Genomic DNA, 18489 nt, shown 5'->3' with positions numbered 1-18489 from the left:
GTCATACCAGGTTGGTGGTGAGCCATCTTCAGCTAGGGGAGCCTGAGCAGCAAGACGGAAGCATGCGAGGCCCCTGCCAGGCCCAAGCCACCAGCCCAGACTTCACTGTCTACTCAACCTATTCTCCCATGAGAGAGATATGAACTCCACCTTGTTTCAGCCTCTATATTTTTGTTTTCCCATGATAGCACCTTGGCCAGTGTCCTAATCCATAGGGCCCTTTCCCTTTTCTTTGCCTGGCAAAGGCCTTCCTGTCTTCTGGCCTCAGCTCAAATGTCACTTCCATGACGCTCTTCCACACTCCCCAGGCTTGGCTGGTGCCCCTGTACCCTTTGAACATTTAATCATACTTTGTGATAACTACCTACTTGGTCCCCCCAATTAGGGCATAAGAGACACTGCCTGATTATTTTGCTGGCATAGAGTAGACCCTGAGTGATCATGCATTGGGATTGAATGAACAAATGTATGAATGAATGAGTCATTCCAAATGCCACTGCCTTCCAGAAAAGCTGGCCTTGTGTGATCCTGGTACACTTGTCTGTAGGCCCTTCCTTGAACCAACATGACTTTCAGAATGCCCACCAGGAAGAGGGAAAGAGGGGGAAGTCAGCGAAACTGCAGAAACGCCATGCATTTCACCCATATGCATTATGCCTCAGAAAGCCTCGGCTGATACAATCCACTTCTTCCTCAGGACTGGCCTTATTTCCATGAATGGCTGAGGAAAAGGTGGGATGCTGGTGGCAGCCAATCTGGACTGAAAGTGGAAATCCCTCCCCTCTTACTACCTGCTACAAAGCTCCAGTGAGAAAAAGCTTGTAGACTATAAGTGCAAGTGCGAAGAAGAGGGATTCTTTTATTGCCTGCCCCTCCCACCCCAAGGGCCCTGGGCCTTGCTCTGCAGGCACTCAAGAATTGCAAAGGGCTTTGAGGGAGGGTTTGTGGGGACTGGAATCCTCCTCTCCAGCTGCCTCCCTTCCCACTGGGGCCTCGGGGTTCTTTATTCCTTCATTCTTAGGGAGCCCTGATGAGTGAGGCAGGTTAGAGCCTTGGCAAAACCTCTAGGAAGGTGTCGTTACTGAGAATGTGCTCTGAGCCAAGCTCTCATACATGTATCATTTCGTGCCATTTTACAGATGCAGAAACTGAGGCTCAGAGAGTGGGACATGAACCTTCTGGGACCCAGATCTTCTTCTTCACTCTTAGGTGCCTTCAGCTTCTCTGCTCTCAGGAAGGAACACTACAGACTATCAATACCTCAGTGAGTAAGTCACTCACCTCCCTCTCCCCCCTTATTTCTCCCAAGGAAAGGACCAGCTGATTTCCGGGCAGGGGGGCTCAGCGTTAGGGAGCAGGAGGGGAGGGTGGGAAGTTGTGCCTCTTTCCTATGGCCCAGGCCCTGCCATGGCCGAGTGGCATAAAGGGCCTCCTGGTCATGCCCACCCCTTCCTTGTCACCCTCAACCACCCACATACCTGAGGCCTAAGTGCCTCTGCTCAGGGTATCAGCCTCTCTCCTCGGGAAGGGGCCTCATGGAAGGAGGTTCCTAGGGTTTAGGAAGCTTGGGGGTGCAGACAGAAGCACTGTGGTATCTGCTGGTCTATAAGATGCCTTTGTGCAAATTTCAAAAAGGCACGCCTTTTCCCGGAAGAGAGATTCCTGGGCTCACGGCTTGGTGAGCAGAGCTGAGGCTGGGCACCCTTTTTCCTGCACAGCCATCCCCAAAGCCAGCCTGGCCCACCAGCCGGAGAAGGGAGTAATACATGTCTAGCCCCAGCCTGTGCTTCTGCAATGCTGCAGCCCAAGAGGGTGTGTGCGTTTGGTGGTGCCTGTCCGAGGGAGCAGACTGGGCTAAGACATATCCACAGCAGGTTGCAGGCAGCTGAGGGCAGTCCCGGGCACCTCCTCAAGAAGCAGATCTGCTCTTGGGGAAGTTTTCCCTGAAGACATGGTTGCTGGCTCCCTCCCCCAAGCCCACTGGGATAAACCAGAGCAGCAAGAGGAAGACGTGGGTTCCAGGATCCAACTACAAGGGAACATTTAAAATGTGAGAGACCTTTGTGGGGACTGAACAGTCTTGAATTGGTCTAAGGAAAGGGTTTGCCCGGGTAACAAGTGCTGTTGAGAGCGATTTCAGGGCAGCACAGGAGCGCCCCCTGGAGTTAGGCACTGAAAGAACACGTGCCCTCACTCCCTACAAATTCCCAGGAATGGTGGCTCGTCACCCAGGGCGTCTGCCTCCTCCCAGTGCAGACGCAGTAGCTGATACCTCCAGGGGACCTGGGCTCACAGGCAAAGCTGTGCTCTCTTCCCCGGCCATCTTAAAAGAATGGGTTCAGGGCCTTTAGTAGAGCATGAGGTGGAGGAGAACAAGGCCAGATGTCAATCCATTAAACGACAGAATGGACTGCGAGCCCCTTGTGCATGGAGCACAGTGCTAGACAGAAAGGAGGAGAGAGACTGAATGACACAAGACATAGAAGGTTTTTTTGCAGAACTTCCTCTCAGCGTATGAATATTCTCAAGTCTCCTCCATTCTAAAAATCCCCTCACCTGGCCCCACGTCTCCCCACGTCTGCCTTATCTCTGTCCTCCCCAAGCCAAGGTGATGGAAAGAGGTGTCTCCTCCGCTTTATCTCAAACTCCCCCTTAACCTATTGCAATCCAACCGTACCCCCACCGCTCCACTAGAAGCAAGCACCTTGGTCACCAATGCCCCCCAGATAATGTCCCATTATTTATCTAACTTAGCTCAGCAGTGTGCGGCACTATCGACCGCTTCCTTGCTCTTAAAATTCTTTCTTCTTCTTCTTTTTTTAAATTACTTCCAGAAATTATAGAGGCAGACACAAATATATAGGTATGTCTTTTTAAATGAACTCCCTACACAAAAAATTAGGTCATCTGCCCCTCACTCTCTTATAATATATCCTGGAGAAGGCTGCACCATCAGTGCACGATTCACTATGTTTTCAATATGCTTGAACTAATTCATAATAAAAATATAACTAGGTAGAATGTGCCTTAAAATGCTATAATATATATAGTATATATATATGTGTGTATATATATATATATATATATATTGACATGGAAAGATATTTTTAAAATATTAATGGACAAATATTAAAGCAGGTTCCAGAATATCAGGTTCAATTATATTCCCATTTTATTAAGGAAAAAGTGTGTGTGTGTATATACATATATATGTATGTGTGTGTGTGTGTGTATATATATGTATGTATGTGTGTATATATATATACACATATATATTTTTATATGTATGTATATATATAGAGAGAGGGACACTGAAAAGGGCTGATTGGATATAAACCAAAATTTTAATAGTGGTTATCTGTGGGTGATGAGAATATGGGTGACTTTTATTTTCTTATTTTGGCCTGTCTATATTTTCTTAGTTTTCTACAATGAGCAGAAGTTTTCTTGTAAATGTAAAGATGACTTTCTCACATACCAGGTGATCAGATGGCATCTCGGCACTGACCCTGGTGCGGACGAGGCACGAGAAGTCACCGGGCACCCGCCCTCTGGGTTGTCTGTCTGGGAGCCTCCCAGCTGTGACTCCCAGCCCCTTCCAAGCGTAGCACGGATGGCTTGGCATCAGGACTCAGTCTGTTTCTGACGTCCAAGGTAGGGCAGGACTGCTTCCTTCCCACTAGGCTCCTGCTCCGGGAGTTACGAGTATTAGTTCAGCTCTCCCTACTTGCCTGGAATGCTAAGGTAGGTGGAATGTTCTGGGTTTGGGATTATCCCTAGAATCTCAGAACTGGAGGGACAGCCTTAAATGTATGTGCTCTGACTCCCTTCCATGTTTTAATCCCGGGTCCAATGGCCCAATTCATCTAGCCTGAGCTTGAGACTATCTAAACTGTACATTCCAACTTGCTTAGAAAATTCATCATTATAGACCAAACCTAAGATCATAGTTAAGGACATGGTGAATGAAAAACTGGAAACAAGATTTTGAGGAATAATTTCTCACGATCAGGTTGAATTTATTCACTCCTTCAATGGTGGGTGAACGCAGCCAGCCCTGTGCCTGGTGAGAATATACCAAGGCCGCTGGTGCCTGCTTGCAGCAGAGCTGGGGGACAAACCCGTGCCCAAGGAACATGAAACAAGAATGGGTGTGGGAGCTCAGGGAAGGGGAGGTCCATGTGGGCTGGGGTCAGCGCAGGCTGCCTGAGAGAGCTGAAGGAATGGGGGCCTGAGTTGGGCCTTGAAGGAAGGGAAGGACTCAGAGAGGCAGTAGCCAGCACCCTGGCGTCCAGGCAGAAAGCACAAGCCCAGGCATTTCCGAAATAAGAACACAGCGTTCCACAAGGCTGCCACTAGCTTACGTGGCACCTTCGTGCAAATTAGAAAAAGGCGTCCCTGACTCAGCCATCTGTTGGAAATCTGTTATAATACACTGATTTTTAAAAACTAGGCATCTGACTGCCATCTTCCAGGAAACTGTTGTGATAAACAAATCTGCGATGTCTATGGGGTGAGTCAAGTCCTCTGTTGCTATCTCTATGACCTTACACTGTGGCATTGGTTTCTTTTTTCCTTACACAAGCACCAAAGAGGCCCCAACTGAGGAGCCCTGGGACAAAGCGCTCCTGGCAGGGGTGGAAAACCAGGAAGGAGTCACTGCTGGTTGTGACCCTGTGTGGCAACACAGGACAGGGCTATGGTAGGATGGAAACTTCAAAGATAAAACCTGACCCTCTGATGGGTCAGCTGCTCTAGGCTCTTGCCCATGGCTCACTCCTGCAGGATCTTTTCAAAGCCCAAGTGGGTGGGGCAGTGAGTGTTCACTTTATAGATGGGACGGTGAGGTCAGAAGGGATGCACAGTGGCCGGGTGAGGCAGGCCCACAACCCTGACTTCCCTTCACCTCCCTGAAAGTTGGAGAAGGGTAAGAGAATAAAATCTCTCCCCTTAGGTGCAAGAGTGGCCCTGTTTCATGCAGGGTCAAGAAGGCAATTCCTGGGGGTCCAACTTCCTTGTGTTAAAGTTGGGAAAGCCGAAGCCCAGAGAGGGGCAGTGGCTTGCCCAAGGCCACACAGCGACTTAGTGGCTGAACTGGCTCCTCTTGCCAAGTTCTCATCAGACACTGAGGGAAGCATGTTCCTTATTCACATCTAACAGCATAAACCACAGCACACCGTTCTGCTACTGGTCTGATGAGGTTCACCAGGGCCCTCCTGGGAGGAGGTAGCAGGCAGGACAGGGACCCCTGACTGATCCTGAATCTTGGCCACCGACGTGCAAAGATGAAGCCCTGGCTTGTTTGGTTTGGCTTGGACTTCTCAGGGAAGCTCGTCCCTAGCAGGCCAGGCTCCTGACCCGGTGCAGCTCAGGGGTGACTTCAAGAGGCCGCTGCTGGGGCAAGGGAGTGGCTCTTATGCCGATGTTAAAATGTGGATCGACAGATGAATGCATAAACAAAATGTGGTATATCCATATCAGAAAATCAGTCAGCCAAAAAAAAAGGGAAGTTCTGATACACACTACAAGGGGGATCAATCTCAAAAACACGCTAAGTGAAAGAAGCCAGACACAAAAGGTCACGAATTGTATAATTCCATTTATGTGAAATGTCCAGAAGAGCTAAGTTCCTTGAGACAGAAAGTAGACCAGTGGTTTCCAGGGACTAGGGAACAGAAGCCATACGAGTGGCTGCTAATGGGCACAGGGTCTCCTCTGGGACGATAAAATCGCTTTGGGACTAGATAAAGGAGATGGTTGCACAATGTTATAAATTGTGCACTTTAAAGCATTAATTTTATGTTATGAAAATTTCACCTCGTTTTTTAAAATAAAGCTGCAGCCTTGGGGCTCCTTTCTAGAAGGCCAGTGTGGGTCAGCTTTCTCCTCCCCCAGGAAAAGAGCTGGGCTGCCCAGTTATCTCTGCACCCAGGGGAGGGACCCATACTCCATGTTTCTGCTCGGACCCAGCTGCAAGGTGGCCTGGCTTTGGCCGGTGGCCCCAGGTCCTGTGCAGGCTCACAAAGAGGAGCCACTCTGGGCCCAGGCCTCGTCCCAGCCAAGGGCGGGGCTGTGTTTTGGAAACCCCGTTTGCACAATTCTCCATCTGGACTCCAAAGGCTCTGCCTGTTCTTGGGGCTGTGGGGCCATGGAAGCTCAGTGACCCTGCCTGACCCTAAACATCAGGGCCTAGGCAGCCCCAAGGACGTCCTCTGTCACCTCAGGCCCTTCAGGAATCTCCTCCACAGCCTGCCTGAGAGAGGGACGGCCACTCTCACCATTCTGAGAAGCGTCTGTCTCACTGCTGAGCAGCCTGGCCGGTCTGAACAGATATCTTCAAATTGAGCCCAAACCACTCCCTTCCCACACCCAAAGCCTCCTCACTCCCTTTCTCTGGGCCTGGCTCTGTCCTCTCTCTGGGGCTGCACAGACCCAAGTTGACCCATCTTCCCAGGAACAGCCCTCAGAACCCAGACGGGCACAGGTGGGGACGAGGAAGGTGCTCACGTCCCCGAGGCCCGCGTCCGGTTCCACCTGCCATCCCTGAAGCCCTGGGCGTTTCCACACCTCTCCAGGCCTCAGTTTCCCAACTCGTAAAATGTCCTGCCAACCTTCCCGGGCTGTCCTAAGGCTCAGTTGAGACAAAGGTTAGAAATTGCTCAGGACAATTTGAAGGGCTCCGTGGCCGTGGGGAGGGAAGCAGGTTGGACCTTCCTGGAACACGGCTCCCTCGCTGAGCCTGAAAAGGCTTGGAGCGACCTTCCACCTCAGCTCACAGCTGCATCCCTGGGATTTACTTCCCAGAGAGAGAAGGGCTGACCTGAGGGATGACGTTTCATTTCTGCCCAGGCAAGGAGGGCAGGCCAGCCAGCCCTGGATCTATGGCCAGAGGCACTGCTGGGTCAGACTTTTTGCTTCTCAGTTCCTGGCCTCGGCCCTGATCTTTCCCTAGATTCCTGCAGGTGTCAAGGCCACAGAGCCACGCGGTGGTGAGACGATGAGTTAGGAGCTCAGGGGCCGGGACCAAGTTTGGGCCACCACTGGCCGTGCAATCATGGGCAGGTCTCCTCCTCCATGTAGGGTTTTTAACAGGGCACTACTGGCATTTGGGACGGGCATATATGCAGGCCCATGGGACAATGGGCTGACCTGCCGTTCCCAGGAGAAGGGCTCACAAATGCCCTCTCACATTTCCAAACTCTCTGGGGTGGAGGGGAGGGGAAGGGGTACCTCTAAGAGACTGCCCTAGCCCCGAGGCTCCACTTCTAGGACACCATGGAAACCCACACTCACTAGCTGCACTCCAAAAAACAGTGCCCCAGCCCTCTGTTTGCTGGCAGGCCTTTCTCGAGGGGAGGGGGCTGGGGGCAGGGCAGCAGGACTCCCCTGTTTTCCTGTTGCCAGCTCCACCCCTCCCTTACTGTCTTCCATGAGGCCCCAGCAAGTGACCCACCAGTCCTTCTCCCCCAGCTCCCTGCTGACCCCCCAGCCCCTTCCCCGGTTTGGGGAGGGGGAGGGGGCTCTGAGGCTGCTGCTCCCGTGCACAGGGGCTTGTCTGTTTCAGGTGGCTCGTCTCCGGCAGTGACAGGAAGGGAATGCCAAATTAACACTGGGTAATAAATTCTGCAAAAGCCAATAAAACCAAAGCAGAGGGCTAGATGGGAAGAGCCGCAGCAACTGATTAAACATTTTTGTTGGCAGTCACAGACACATGGTGCATTTTCCAGGGTTTGCATCAAGGAGACATCTGGCCGCGGCCCATGTGTTTGTGGAAGCAGATCCCCACGAGCAGAGACTTGGGGGCCAAGGAGGGTGGGACCCTCAAGGCGGGGGTTAGCTGGGGAGCAGGCACTCTGCTGGGGGGGACCGAGGTGCCTCCAGGGTCGCGGTCTCAGCAAGTTGGTTGGGGCACTTCCTGGGAGTCACAGAGTTGGCATTTGCTCCCACGGTTGGAGCCTCTGGCCCAGGCTCACTGGCCAACTCCATGGGCTGCGGGGCTGAGGCCTGGGCAAGAGAATGTTCCGGGCTTCACATGCCTGCTGCCCAGCCCCGCTGTAACCCTCACCCAGACACAGGACTCTGGACTCTGGCCTGAAGCCCAGCCCTCCCTGATTGTTAAGGACAAGGGTGGAGAGTGTGAGAAGAGGCCAAAGCTGGCCCACAAGAGGACACTCCTGACACCTCGGGCTCCCTGATCACACCCCCAGATATTCTCTGCTCCATCCCTCTGCCCATGCTGCTCCTCCCCCCAGAGCACCCTTCCTCCCCTCAGGGCCCCCTGAGCTCTGGGATCCTGGGTCTCGGGTGCCTCCAGCATAGAAGCATCCAATCTACCTGTGTCAGTGGGAGCTGCATGTGTGCATGTGTGTGTGTGTGTGTGCGTGTGTGTGCATGTGACCTCCCAGCAAGTTCTGTGCCTCCTTCCTTTCTTTCTCCCTGTGCTTGCTGAATTACACTGAAAGGCCCTGCAGGGCTCTGCATGGCCTAGTCAGGGATGAAGTGGGAAGAGGGGGCCAGTGGCCAGCTAACTGGGGCTAGTGCTCAGTGCTGTCAGGAAGAACTGATTTGCCACACACACTCTCCTGCTCCGAGGACTCCAATGACTTCCCACTGTCCACAAGACAAAGTGCAGCCTTCTCAGGTCAGTGGCCCCGAAATGCAGGCCATGGTATCATGGTGACAGCCAGGGAACTTACTCAAAAGGACTGTGTCTTAGCCCTGTGTAAAACAGATCCTGGCTTCCCAAATGTTTCAATCCCACACTCAGGCTATTCAACTCCTGCGCTCAGACCGAGTGCCCCAGGAGCTTGTGCTAGCTTTGAGCCTCCTGCCTTGCATGGTAGGGACACCGACCTGGTCTGTATGAGACGACACCAGTAAGCCTGAGGGTTGCCCGTGGCTTTGATGCCCCCACTCCAGGTGCACTGTGCCTAGCCCGACACTGAGCCCCCTGCGGAACCCAGCTGAGTCCACCGCCCTGCTCTCTGCCCTCTGCCTGCCGCAGACCTGAGGGTCAGGTGCACTGTGCACCCAGGAGCACAACCCAGAGTCCTGACTGCTCTCCTGCCTCTGGGCTCCCTCTGGCTCCAGCCTCACCCCCCACCTGCCCCTCACTAGCCACACTAACCATACGTTCTCCCTCAACTCTGCACGCCCTGTCTCACCACCCACCCCCTCACCTGCTCATCCTCTGAGATCCTGCTCAGGGCTCACCTGCTCTGGCTGAGCCTCCACAGCCACCCCTCAGGGCACCTCCAGGTGTCCCCAGTGCTCCTCCTACCCCAGAACTCAACGCCCTCTGTCACATTGCCCCTTTTGGCACTTAATTGTAAATGCTTCGGGAGGTAAAGCTTGGTCTCCCCAGTCCAGAAGTTGCCCTCAAAAGGAGATTATAAGGCCCAAGTCTTTACCTACCTCTGAGAAGAACACAGAGAGAATGACCAGACTGATCCAGTGAATTACACCAGCAAATTGGAATGCACTGGAAACTGCAACGAACATAATGATAAGGGCAAATTTTAGGAGCAAGGAATTAGGTGCATTGGTAGAGGGGGCTTTGCAGTACAGAGGCGGACCCCTGGGAACCTGGGGCCTGCTTGTAGAAACATCATTTCTTGCTGAAATCTGGCCAGAGAACACCAAGGGCAGATTTACTGGTGTCTGCGATGGAGGTGGTGGGAGGTTTGCTGCTGCTCCTTCCCCCGTCATCTCCCTCACAGGCTGCCCAAGTTCCTGCCCAGTCCCAACAGCCCTGGTGGGCTTCTGGCTGTAGCCATACTCCAAGAACAGAGCCCTCCAGGCATCTGTGGCTTTCAGACCTGGGGAGGCAGCTTCAGTCAACTCTAGATGGGCTTTCAGATATGCACACCAACCGTTCACCCCCAAAGCTTCTAGTGGGGCTCAGGGCAAGCTTACTTTGACTTTTCATTCTGAAAACTCTGAGTGGTGGAGACAGCAGTGTCAGCCAGGGTGTTTTGGAGGGAAGGCTGGAGCAAGGACAGGAAGAGGGAGCTGGGAGAGGGGCGGGGAGGGAGGAGGGTCAGCTTCTTGCAAGTGGCAGAGCAAATAGCTTGGTAAGCTGGTAAACCTCTACCTTGTTCCACGTGCCCTCCAGTCTCTGATGTGCAGAGGGGAGAGCTGTCAGCCACTGAAAGTTCCCACTACATCCTCCAGCTGTCGATCCTGGAGTTAAAAGCACTATGTCTGGAAGGCCCTCGTTAAAGTACATGAAGCCACGATCAGCCTCCAAAACCTTTGCATGGCATCCTGTATCAACTTGAGAGGCAAAAAGCAGGCCCCTGGGAAGCAGGACAAGGGTCAGGTGAGTTCTGATGGAGAGAGGGTGGGAGGGGATGCTCCCCAGAGGGTGGGCCCAAAGGAGACTGGCCAGGCATCCTGGGGCAGTGGGCAGGGCCGAGTCAGGGAGCAGGGTGCAGGAGTGTGCTGAGGACACGCTTGCTCTGCCTCCCTACTGGGCTGCAGCCAGGCCCGCTCAGCACGCTGCTCTGAATCCCCTGCGGCGAAAAGAAAAGGCCCAGCACCTTCGGGGGTTAGGACTGGCTCAAAAGAGAGGAACCCACAGCCTCTCTCCGTGCTTCCATGCTCTGGGATCTGCGAACCCTCAGGGTGGGAAAAACCGAGTCCTGGAGCAAATCAAAGGGAAGAAGACTATAATAGCAGGTTCCCAGGTGGGAGACTTTGGGGTGCCCTGGCTTGAGGCCAATATGACCCTTAGAAGATGAACCTCAGAGACACCCGTGGATCGTTGCCGCCCCGGGCCACACGAATACCAGTGGGAACCAAGAGGCTGAGGCCCGTGTCACTCCAGATGATTCTGAAAACATAAAATCTCTCCCCATTATTTCTCAAATGAATTCCTGGGCCTTTTTTTACGGTTTGCTTTAGAAGAGCAATAAATCTCTGATTGTGCGTTTTATGGAATTTAAGATGCCTTTTATGAGCTGCTATTGGATCTCCCACCAAAATCAATCTCCTGGATACTTAATTTTAAGCAAAATTCCAGTGTCGGCTGGGTTCTCAGTTCTACTCAGTGCCTTGTCACAACCTGAGCAGCCGAGGGCCCCGAGTACAATCCACCACAGGGAAAGACAGACTCCGTTATGGTTAAATCTCATAAAAAGCAGACAGTATGGATGAGTGGGAGGGGAAAGTATACAACATGGTTTAATTGAAGACAGGTTGAGTGTAAAACTACTGCCGGTCACTTTATGCTAGAAGATTCTTTAATTGGAACCAAGGGGTCAACAGCTGCATAAAACGCAACTGGGCTTATCAGACAAAGCAATTCTGTGCTCACTGTCATCCTCTCTTAGGGAGCAGAGGAGGCTAATGTGACTTGGAGGGCGCTTTGACAGCCCTGAGTAGAGAGGACCTGGTAATGGAATGGAAGGCTTTGAGAAAACAAGCCCGAGGCAACCAAGTGGGTTTAGAGGTGGTTGGATCTATCCTCCTGGGTTTTGCCATTGATAGGAAAGGAAATTGCTCTGGGGCCAGTAATGTCACCACTCTTTTATCTGCACTTGGATAGTTCATCTTCTGAATCAGGGAAATCGGGAGAACCAGGAGCTCTACCCAGAAACCACTCATTCATCCAAAGTCAAAAGAGACGAGACCCCTGTCCCAGCCTATCTGGTGCACCAAACGGGTCTGCAAGGGTGGGAGCTAGGAAGCGGGTCCCCCTCCCTGCCAGCCAGGTGGCTACAGGACATCCAGGACAGGGAAGCAGCAGACCAGCCTCCTGCTGCTGTGCGCATTGGGCTCCCATAAATGCAAAACTAGCGAACACCAAGGGGGCCTGCTGTGGAAACAGCACTGGCCAAGCTAGTAAGTGGCCTGGTGGCTTGAAGACCCAGCTCCAATACCTCTTGCCTAGGGCAAGTCATCTAACTTCTCCAAGTTTTAATTTCCTTGTCTATCAAATGGGATAATATCAGTCTTGCCCATCTTACAAGGTTATTGTTAGAGTCAAATGAAAGGAAACTTGCTTAAAAACTATCATGATAACATCTAAGTAACACTACCAACTTATGGCTGGATGAAAATACAAGCATCATCGTCACGTGGTTATCACTATTTATGACAAGGTGATACACCTCCACAAATGGGAACTTTTTAAACTACAGAAAATTCCAACCTGGAAAATTCCAAATGGGCACAATAAAAAATGCATACAGGGGTCCCCAACATTTTTTTATCTCATCAGTTTCTGATCATGGCATGCTGGGGAAGGGGACTGAAGAGGCCGCATGGGGCAGAGAGGGGAGAGAGAGGCTGGGGTTGCAGAGAGAAGCTGCCAGAAGCTTTTCCTCCCCGGGGGTGATGCCCGTGAGCAGGGGGCCGGGGGGGCTCAGCAGTGCGTCCGGCTGGGGGCTGGACTTTTAAGGTCCCCTGTAGATCACAATCTGCTGGTTGGGGACCCCTGATGGATGGAGATGCACATTGAATATTGACATCATACGTATTTGCATATGTATCTCTCTTGCTACTCACACTGGAGAAGCTTTATATCTATTAGAAGTTCCAGAGTCAGGAGAATCACCACCAATATTACACAGGCTACCAGGAAACTGTTGAGACTTGCACTGAGCAAAAATACCTGCCACACGGCTGCTCTCTTCCCACAGCACGGCTTCAGCCAGTTAGACCTGCAGGGACAAAAGTGGGGAGAGGAGGGGCTGAGAGCCAGAAGGATCCACAGCAGAGGAGATGGAGATCCCGGCCGCAACTCCAGCTCTCAAGCCAGCCCGCGCCACTGCCCTGGGTTCTACTCAGTGCGATGATGCAAGCTTAGACGAGAGGCCACTTCACAGCTCACTAAGAGAATGACCTGGGTTTGCATTCAGACGTTGGCAACTCACTGCCTCTCTCTGCCTCCGTTTCCTCATCTTTAAAATGGGTATGAAAACCCAGATCTCACAGGAGTGCTGTAAACACTGAAGATCACAAATGTTAGTAGAGAGGCTGGCTATATGGCAAGTGCTGCGTGAAAATCAGCTGCTATTATGATTATATTTCTGTGTAGTCTCAGAACCTGGTACAGGCTCTGGTGTTGAGTAGACCCTCAATTCACCTTTTTATAAATGCTCAACGAATGAATGAATCAATTTTCAGCTATAAAATGAAAGAGTTGAACAAGATCCCTGTTTCTCAAAGTGTGTTGAATGAAACACTAGTTCCACAAAATGTTACTTGATAAAGTTTCCTTAATTAAGTGAGTTTTTGAAAATGTGGGTCAAACAAAGTTAAATGGGTATTTTTCTCTGCGGGACATTTCAGTGCCTTTAATATACTAAAATGCACCATCATGGTTCAGAAAGGATTGCATTATCAGTGTTTCCCAAGCTCATTGGACCGTGGCACACATTTGTCACAGAGCTGGTGGGACTGGTGTTCCGTGGACTATCTTTTGGGATGTTCTTGACTAGATGACCTTGTGCATTCTGAGATGAGTCCACTGCTGGCTGAATCTTTCCTGAGTAGGTTTGGAAGTGGAAGGAGCCACACAATCTTGGAGCTGGGTGAGTTCCCTAGGGTTTTTGATCAGGAACACAAGAGCCCAGGAAAGAGGGGGTGTGTCAAAGGGGGAGTTTGGGACTGGGGATGCTAGCGGTGGGCTGGTCCTGCCTGCCCTCCTGTGCTGAGAATTTAAGAACCTTGAAGTAGCACACAGCACTAGCCAGGATGCCACCCTGGGACCTCACCACTCTGGGCCTCAGCCTCTCCATCTGTACAGTGAGGATAATACTCCTTAAGTCACAGGGCTAATGGGAGTTAAGTGAGAGACTGTATCTCACCTGTAAAGCACAACATGGCTGAAATGGATTAATAATGATGATGATGATGATAAAATACTTTATAGTCTAAAATGCTTGACCATCAGCCTCTGTACTTCCTAGCCAGAGGGGACAATCTGCTGACACCCACGCAAGGAGATCCGGGGCTCACCTCCTAAAGGCAAGCTGGGAGGAAGGCTCAGCTTTGAGGTTCAACCCCCCAGGGCTCCCTGCTCTCCGAGGGCTAATGGTGAATGCCTGGAGTCATTCCCTCAAGGTTGGGATTTCTTCCTCACAATCTACCCTGGGAAAGCATGAAGGAGCTTCCAGTTTTGGGGAGCTGGGCCACCTCCTTCACTTCTGGAAGAGCTCACTGCTCTTCAAGAAGCCTGGTGGGGAACTGGGCTTATTCAAGTCCTTCTGGATATTTTTTAACACCTATGGGGATGACAGGCCCTTTCCTCGGCCCTGCGACGAATCTGGAGATTGGGGGTTCAGTCCCTACTCTCGGGAAGCCGGTCCCAGAAAGAGGGCAGGGGGATTTCAACAGGTGGCGGAGGAAGAGGACAAGGGCATGCTGGACAAGGGGCTCGACATAAGTCCCGTGTGGCCCAGGGGTGGGGGTCTGGGGGAGAGGAGACCAGGCAGGCCAGAGAGAGGGTTCTCATTAAGGAACAAATGAAAGACGGGGGATGAGAGTCAGTGAAGGCCAGACTGCGGGACCATCAGCGAATCCCTTCACCATCCGTGGCAAATGGATTTCCAAGTCCACTGCAGAACCACTCCTCTCCACTTCCTCGCAGGCTCACGTGGGCCAACCCACAAGCAAGAACCATGTGCAGTTCAGTAGGGGTGCCAGGAAAAAAGTATGACGCCCAGTTAAATTTGCATTTCAGATTCACAACAAACAATTTTTTAATATAAGTATATCCCAAAGAGTGAATAGGTTATACTTATACTAAATATGACTCGCTGTATATCTGGAAATTCAAATTTAACTGGACATCCTTTATTTTTATTTGCTAAATCTGGCAACCTTAAACTTGGAGAAGAGGGGTCTTGAGGAGGCCTGGTGAGGGTGGCCTTGATTCAGTCAGAGAAATGCATGAAAACCCTTGGCTGAAGGCAAGAAGCCAGTGTGAGCCTACATAAAGCCCAAGAGAGGCTGCTGGTGGGAGGTGGTGGTGAGCTGGTCTGGGTGGGGCAGGGGAGGAGACCCAGTGCAGCGAAACCTCCATTACATGCCGAGCACAGCCTTGGCCTTAGCCTGGTCAGGGGCCCAGGGAAGCTACCAGCTGCGGGTTCCTTTTGTGACTCACCTCCTGAGTCATCCTGCGTGTCTCTCCTCCTGCTTGTTCTCCCACAACGTGACATCCCTGCCCTTCCACTGGGCTCTATTTTCATCGTTCACACCTCTAGCCCTGAGCCTCTGAGCTGCCTCAGCACTTCCTTTGGAAGTTTTGCGCTCTGTTCTTTGCCCTTCACTCTGCCCGTCAGCACCACCTCCATGGCTGTGAGCATCACTGTTTGCCATTTTAAGGACCTAAAGGAGATGAAACAGATTCCACATTCTGCTTAAAAACAACTGGAATTGTCTGTGGTGCCTAAAACTGATGCCATTTGAATGTCCTTTGAAATGTAAACCAGGCACCTTCCTACAGTTATGAATAAAAAAAGACACCCACGAAGGCTGTTTGCCTGGAAGCAGGAAGGCTCTGGGCTGCACCTTGGACAGAGGGTGCTCCGGTATTGGTTCACCACCATGCCTCATACATCTGATGAGTGTGGGGGAGCCCCTAAGAGAAGCCCCTCCTGCCCGGAGAGGAGAGTTCCCAGGTGAGAAGGGAATGAAATAGAGCAGTGTTTTCTGGATATTCAGTCCTTTTAAACATGGGAGTCAAATCCTGACCTGCCTCCACAGAATGGAAAAGTCAGTTTATGTTGCTATGTAAAAATCTAAAATAACTATTTTTGTCAGAAAAACTTAAGAACCAGACCAGGGGTTGGTTATTGAGAGGCTGTGGGTGCAAAGTGGGGTGGCTGAGCCCGGGGACTCATAGCAAGGTAAAGAGATGCAGGGAAGGTCTGGAGTCCTCCACACCTAGAAGTTAGCAGACAGCTGCCCTGGCCCTGATGCCAAAGCACTTCTCAGCCTCAGGGGAGAGCCCACGAAGGACCAGGTAGACGGCAGGATTTGGAAACTGGGCAGAGGAAGGCCTGGAAGTCAAATGAATGCCCAGAGCTGAGAAGCCCAGCTTTAATTCTGGTCCCTCTTACATCATTAACCTTCAAAGTGCATTTTATAAAAGTACCACCCTGGGAGGTGCAGAGCCTGGGGGCAGGAGGGAGTTCGGGGCAAGGCATGGGGATCAGGGCTGCTTGTGAGCCATATCTTCTGGCCTCAGCAGCAGGAACATTCTAATGCACCTGCTTGGCCAGTGCCAGGTGCCACCCCAAGCCAGCCTGAAGGGCTGCAGAGAAGGAGTAATCCAGGCAACCAGGCTCATATATACAAATACATATACATATACATATACATAAATTCGTCAGCATGGATTACAGGAGCTAGCTGTCTCCCTGTTAGAGAACAGAGTTACAAATATGAAAGGGGAAGGCTAGAATGAATCCTGTCGTGGTAGACTGGATTGGATTTGTAGGTTTCAAAATAAATGTATGGTTCTTAATACAGAGAGATAGAGATACAGCCTAGAAGCAACACACCCTGGTGGTAATGAGCACACCTGGTGGCTTGGTTTTTAAATACCAAGGAATCAGGAGCTCCTCGGAGCAATGCCTGATTCCATCACTGTGCTGGACAAGTATAAGACGAGCCTGTGACATCTTCCCACACCAGAAGGTAGAGAAGAGCTCGGTGAATGGTGAGGCCTGCCAAAAGGGCACGCCGGCTTGCGGGGCCCCCACCGGCCAAACTGGGGATGAGCTGAGCATCCTGATAAATTATGATCGTGACAGGTCACCCACAGAATGAGACAAGAATCGTGAGTCCATACTTGTTTAAATAAATAAATTAATAAAGAGGGGATGATTCTTCTTTACAGTAGAATACCAACCAATAAATGTAGAAGGAGTGTGCTGGAATTTAAAAATAACAATTAGGTAATCACCATACTAATAATTGTTTCAGGCAAAAGTCATCAACGGATGCAAACACTAGTAGAGGAAAGTCTGATGAGAAACGGGATATCTACACAGTCTCAGAGACGCTCTGCCTAAGATACTTATTAATTTCAAAAGGGGAAATAGCAACTTTATAGTGGAGAAACCTGGTAGCTCCACTTTCACCAGGTGACCAAAGTTAACTTCACCAGTAATGAGGCAAGAAGACAGCCTGGGCTTCCTGATGCCACGCGCCGGAAGACGCTACGCGGTTCCATTCCCCGTTGGAAGCTTTGAACAACTAGCAAAAACTGGCAGAGTCATCTTCCTCAGCGCTCCAGAAAACAGTTAAAGGGTTGCAAGAATTGGGCGAGCACTGAATCAAGAAAAAGGCAACTGAAAAAGTGGTAGGAAAAGCTCACGGCACCCTTGCTGGACCCTCCCCATCCTCCCTCCCTGATGTGGTGTGGGGCTGCCCTGCTCTCGGGGTGTGTCCCTGGTTAGGGTCCCGGAGGGGGCAGGGTGACCCCTACATGCACACTGGGTGCATATTTGTTTGTGCCAATCTATTTGGAGGAACAATTCGTAAAAAAACAATCAAATCGCAGTGGCCTGGGGCAAAGACACACAGACTGGCTTTAAGGAATACAATAGAACACTGGAGAGGAGAGGGATTATTTCAGAGGAAGAAGAGCGTCATTTGGATCCCTGCAAACAGGGACATTTCTAAGCCCTGAGCAAGTGCACGCCCAGGACAAGACATGTGCTCAGAAAAGACTGGAGGTGGGACCCTGTGCTTTTGTCTTGGGCTGTTCTCTGGGTTCACTTGGTAGAGGGGCTAAGCTCTGAAGCAGAGCACTAGCCAGCACAGAGGCAAATTGCAAAGACTGTGAAAGATGTTTTTGCATTTGTTTGTTTTTGTTAGCTCCTGGCATTCAAGGAAATCTCTGGCATATCACTGGTTGAATACAAATTTAAGAAACAGGCTAAATTGCAGTTACACTAAAATATTATTAAAATAATATTAAAACATTAAAATGTACAGTGTGCAACAAAAGATGCACTGAGGACACAGCATCACTGCTGCAATATTCCAGCCCCAAGTGCATGAACTAAATCTAGTAAGAAGAAAACATCAGAAACCCAAATTGAGAGACACTGTACAAATTATATAGCCTGTATTCCTTAAAAATACTAAGGTCATGAAAGACAAAGAATGATAGAGGAACCATGCCAGATTGAAGGACATCACAGAGACTTGACAACTAAATGGAAAATGTGATCCTGGATTGGATCCTGGACCAGAAGAATTTATGTATATATATTTTTTGCTATGATGGACATTAGTGGGACGATTGGCTAGATTTGAATAAGGTCTATAAGTTAGAAAATAATTATCAATGTCAATTTCTTGATTTTGATAATTATACTGTGATTCTGTAAGAGATTGCCTTTGTTTTTAGGAAGTACACACTGCAGAATTTAGGGGTAAGGGGTGAGAGGATAGATTAGATAATCAATCCATCAGCAGATTTGTTGTTGCCACTGACAGCAACTGCAGAGGCGGTGGTAGGGTGGG

At 50.7% G+C, this 18489-nt stretch overlaps 1 protein-coding gene across 2 annotated transcripts in view; it reads right to left on the bottom strand.

Moving 5' to 3' along the window:
* TMEM266 (transmembrane protein 266) overlaps nt 1–18489 on the bottom strand; it is a 109585-nt gene that overhangs the window by 29798 nt on the left and 61298 nt on the right. For both annotated transcript variants that reach the window (XM_037833313.1, XM_037833315.1), the window contains 2 exons: nt 12511–12665; nt 9415–9488 (listed from right to left, as the gene is read on the bottom strand). In XM_037833313.1, the coding sequence (XP_037689241.1) occupies nt 9415–9488; nt 12511–12665 (229 nt within the window). The remainder of the gene's footprint in view (nt 1–9414; nt 9489–12510; nt 12666–18489) is intronic.

The sequence above is a fragment of the Choloepus didactylus genome, chromosome 4, assembly GCF_015220235.1.
Source record: "Choloepus didactylus isolate mChoDid1 chromosome 4, mChoDid1.pri, whole genome shotgun sequence".
NCBI lineage: Eukaryota > Metazoa > Chordata > Mammalia > Pilosa > Megalonychidae > Choloepus > Choloepus didactylus.
This window is presented reverse-complemented; position numbering and strand designations above follow the sequence as displayed.